The sequence below is a fragment of the Hipposideros armiger genome, unplaced genomic scaffold, assembly GCF_001890085.2.
Source record: "Hipposideros armiger isolate ML-2016 unplaced genomic scaffold, ASM189008v1 scaffold_1488, whole genome shotgun sequence".
Lineage (NCBI taxonomy): Eukaryota > Metazoa > Chordata > Mammalia > Chiroptera > Hipposideridae > Hipposideros > Hipposideros armiger.
In genome coordinates this window covers 138,600-143,027 of record NW_017732838.1, presented here as the reverse complement: position 1 = coordinate 143,027, position 4,428 = coordinate 138,600, and the positions used below count along the sequence as shown (strand labels likewise).

At 40.0% G+C, this 4,428-nt stretch overlaps 1 protein-coding gene across 1 annotated transcript in view; it reads left to right on the top strand.

Annotated features, from left to right (window-relative positions):
- The window catches only part of LOC109377657 (zinc finger protein OZF-like), an 11,343-nt gene extending 10,711 nt beyond the window's left edge, over positions 1–632 (top strand). Inside the window, exon 4 of the mRNA XM_019634073.1 lies at positions 1–632. This exon is cut by the window's left edge and continues 13 nt beyond it. Coding sequence (XP_019489618.1) covers positions 1–557 — 557 coding nt within the window. The 3' untranslated portion in view covers positions 558–632.
- Positions 633–4,428: the final 3,796 nt, after the last annotated feature.

Below are 4,428 nucleotides of genomic sequence, written 5' to 3'. Positions count from 1 at the left end.
ATTCAAGCCTTACTCGACATAAGAGAATTCATACTGGAGAGAAGCCTTATAGATGTAGAGAATGTGGCAAAGCCTTTAAGTACAATTCAAGTCTTACTCAACATAAGAGAATTCATACTGGAGTGAAGCTTTATAGATGTAGAGAATGTAGCAAAGCCTTTACCCGGAACTCTGCACTGACTCGACATCAGAGAATTCATACTGGTGAGGAACCTTACAAGTGTAGGGAGTGTGGTAAAGCCTTTAAGTGGTATTCAAGCCTGACTTTACATCAGAGAATTCATACTGGGGAGAACCTTTACAAATGTAGAGAATGTGGCAAAGCCTTTCACCGGCGTTCAAACTTTATTGAACATCAGAGAGTTCATACTGGAAAGAAGCCTTACACATCTAAAGAATTTGTCAAAGCCCTTAAGCACTGTTCAAATCTTACTGTACATCAGAGGATTGATACTGGGGAGAAGGCTTATAGGTGTAGAGAATGTGGCAAAGCCTTTACCCAGAACTCTAAACTTACTCGACATCACTGCCCTCCACCTAGTGCATACACTAGGTAACAGTTCTCAAAGTCACAAGTATAATAAATATAAGTTCCTGATACGACTTCTCCAGCAGCCCCTGTGAGCAGTAGTCTCCCTTACTTCTCAGGGCCTTCACTTTGTATGCCCCTTAGATAAGATCCCCCTAGAGTTTACTTACACCTTGCTGATTTTGGTTTGTATTGAACAACTTGAATCCAGCCTTACAACCCCAAAGCACTCCATGTAGGGACCCTAATGTCATGTACCCTGGGTTCTGCCACTCTCTGCCTGCTGCTGCTTTGGCCTTTCCGTGTAGCTCCTCTGGGCATGCTGTGTACTTCCTTCAGGGCCTGTGAGTTATAAACGTCTTTTTCAATTTTTCTTTTTTGTAACTGCTGTTCATCATCAAATACTGCGGACTTTCTTAACAAACATTTAACAAAGTCCAAAAAATTGCAGTTACAAGCCCTATTTTTGTAATTTTGAATCACTTTATAAAATTTTACCCCATGTATTCTTTTTGCACGTTTTTTTTTCTGAGATTATGTAACATGGTTTTTTGTGGTTTTGATATACAGTGTATGTTATTATAAATATACTAACCTAATGATGTGATTTAGGAGTAAGAGGACTCATGAGGAAGGAGAGTGTGTGTTTGTATACACTTTTCTTCAGAAGAAAAGTAAATGATGGATCAAAATTAGTAATTTAAAAAGATTAGAGGGGGCCGGCCGAGTGGCTTAGTTGGTTGTTAGCTTAAGAGCGTAAGCTGTGAGGAACAGGGCCCCTGGTTCGATTCCCTCATGGGCCAGTGATGATGCACCCTAGCTGAGCTGCTATTGAGCTGCCAACAGATGGCAGGATGGCTCAGCTGGTGAGAGCACGTGCTCCTAAGAAGACTGCTCGTGCGATGGTGGGCTACACCCGCCTGGAACTAAGACTGAACTCGGCACCTTGAGCTGAGCTGCCACCCAGATGGCTCAGTGGATAGAACATACACTCTTAACAAGACTGCTGGTTGGACTCCCGCATGGGATGGTGGCTATGCCCACCCACAACTAAGATTGTAACACAGCATCTTAGGCTTAGAGGCCACGAGCTGCCAACAGGCATCCTATCCTGATGGCGACTGGCGCCCTCCACAATGAAGATTGAAGAACAGCAACTTGGGTGCTCCCCTTCCCCAGTTCCTCAACACTGTTCCCCTCCCCCAATTCCCAAATTAAAAGAAAGCAAAAACAAAAAGCATTAGATGATTGATTGGCAGACTGAAACCTTATTGACTCATAAAGTGAATCATTGTACATTGTATTGAACTTCTCCCAAATATCATGACTCTTACTTTGAGAATCTCCCATTGCAGTGTTGTCTTGTTTACTTTCCTCTGTCTTGTGAGAACTACCATATGTTTTTCTTGTCCCATATTTCATGAAATACTGCATACATATGACTACAGGGATTTTAAGACTGGCTTTCTTTTAATGGTGTACAGAAATCACCTTGAAATTGGAAGTAATTCCACAGTGAGCATATTAAGTTGGAGTTTGTTTAGTACATCTCTTTTTTCCCCTCAATTAGAGAAAAACACTAAGTCAAGAATTTTTTTGTGTTCACTTTGTATAAGTGATGTCAGCAAAGTTATTCACTGTTCTTCTCTACTTTGTTCAGATGACAAGTTGGTGATGTCATAAGTCATTGAGTTTAGGACATTGCTGTGTGTGTAATTGATACTCCATGATTAGGCAAAATGTATTCCAATAAGAGTGATGTTGTAGCCCCAAGTAGGAGATGGAAAATATGCAGGGTGAAATTTACATGAATTCTGTATGTGAAGATAGGACACTTGTTCCCAGGCTGCACTAGTGACTTTCTGAATTTATTTAGATAAATTCTGCTTGTTTCATTTCCTAGTTATTTCTAGTTCCCCTATTTTTATTTTCATTCCCAGCTACATATATATATCACAGCCATTCCCTTTAAAAGTGTGATGCCTAAAGCATCTCAGTGCTCTCGCCACCCCACATATTCCTTGTAGGCCATTGCAGGTTCCAATCAATAGTTTGGAAATTTTCTAATACAATGACACACATCAGATTTTGGTGAAATTTTTGAAAACAATTTAAAGATAAAGGGAGCCCCTGACTCACGTTTTCATGCAGAATCATGTATTTCTGAATGTGAATATCAAATGCTGGAAAATAATAGAATGACATCTATGTATATGAAAATTGGAATGATATTTTGGTCCCAGTTTTCACTAACATCTTGAAGAATTTCAGTGTTACATCATTCTCTTTTACTGAAGTGGAACCAGAATAAGTTCAATGGGTTTTCTTCTAAGTCACCTGAATGTAGCCAACTGTTGGTCATTCTTTCTACAGGCATTCCAGAGAGCACAGCAGCCTTTGGTTTGAAACATTTTCTTCATGATTTTCGATGCAAACTTATCTAGGTTCACAGCATGGCCAAAGTTTTGTCCATTGGCACTACTTCTTCCTTGAGTGTCTTTCAAGCCATCAGCATCAGCCCCAGGGATTCCAGGTAGGCAGAGCTTAAAGCAAAACGCTGAAAGTCCTTTAACCCATCTAATGTCCTCTGCTGGATCTTGCACACCCTTGTAAATAGCAGAGTTCTGATGCTTTTGCCTGCTCAAAGGAACAACACAAACATCACAGAAGCTATAGACGTATAATGGATAGTTTTCTTCTGTATTTCCTGACATAACTGTAGACTTAACTAAATGCAGCATTCATATCTACCTCTCTGATGTTTTGTGTTTAGGGCTCATTACCTGGACTGTGGCTCCATGTTTGGATTGTGCACAGGCCAAAGCACAGTGCCCAGGACATTCATAGGAATGATATGTCAGCTAGATGGGAATTGCTCCATTTCTAGGTCCTCAGGTGAGAAACACAGGAGGTCTAGATATGCAAATGATTGATAAATTCTTTCAATATTTCATCTGGTCATTAGATAAACAAGTGAAGTAATCATGGTCCCTACCACCAAAGAACTTTCAGTCTAGAGCAAATGGTTAAAAGTTGAACTTAAAAGATAGTGGGGTCAGTGCATGGAAGGGATGGTTCACAAGAGTCTTTGGCTTCATTTTCACCAGTTTTTTTCTGTTGTGTTAGATCTGATGTCACCCCTTGAATGGCCATCAACAGTAAAGGTGTTCATTATTACTAGTAGTCATATTTATATGTGTATTTCTCTGAACTGATCACTTATGACCATTTCTAATTGCCCCAGATAACTCCCAGATTATTGCAAGTATGTACATCAAATTGCTTATTTTATGTTTAAAATATGGAATTAGTATAAAATGATATAAACCATAAGTTACATTTTTATGGGTGGGCTTAGGAAAGCCAGAGCTGAGAGTAATCCAGAAGCAAGAGAACAAGGAACCACTCTGATTGAAAGAAGCCCAGGTCCACCCCTTGTGGGGCTGTGTCCACGTCTGGCCACACCCTGGGATCGCCCCGCACTGAGCAGATTAGAGGAGATCAGAGTTGTGGTTGGCTGCTTCTCCCACCTCTCTAGGGCTGGTGTTTAACATTTTCCAAAACCCAAAGGCAGATAAATGGGAGTAAACACCTTTAAGTTTTGGTGCCTGAGTTTTTTCTATTTTTCTTATTTCTTCTGTACTTTAAGAGTCATTTCCTCTATTAAGCTGTTTCCCATTCCTTCAGATCCAGGAGTTGATGAAGTTACCAAAAAGGAAATAAGCGTATGTGTTGTAAAATAATAATTATAATCAAGTTAATTGACGTCCATCACCTCACAGAATGAAGACTTCTTTGGTAATGAGAATGCTAAAGATATACTCTCAGCAAATTTCAAGTCTGCAACCTATTACTATCTGTAGTCACCATGCAATACATTAGAATTCCAGAAGTTACTT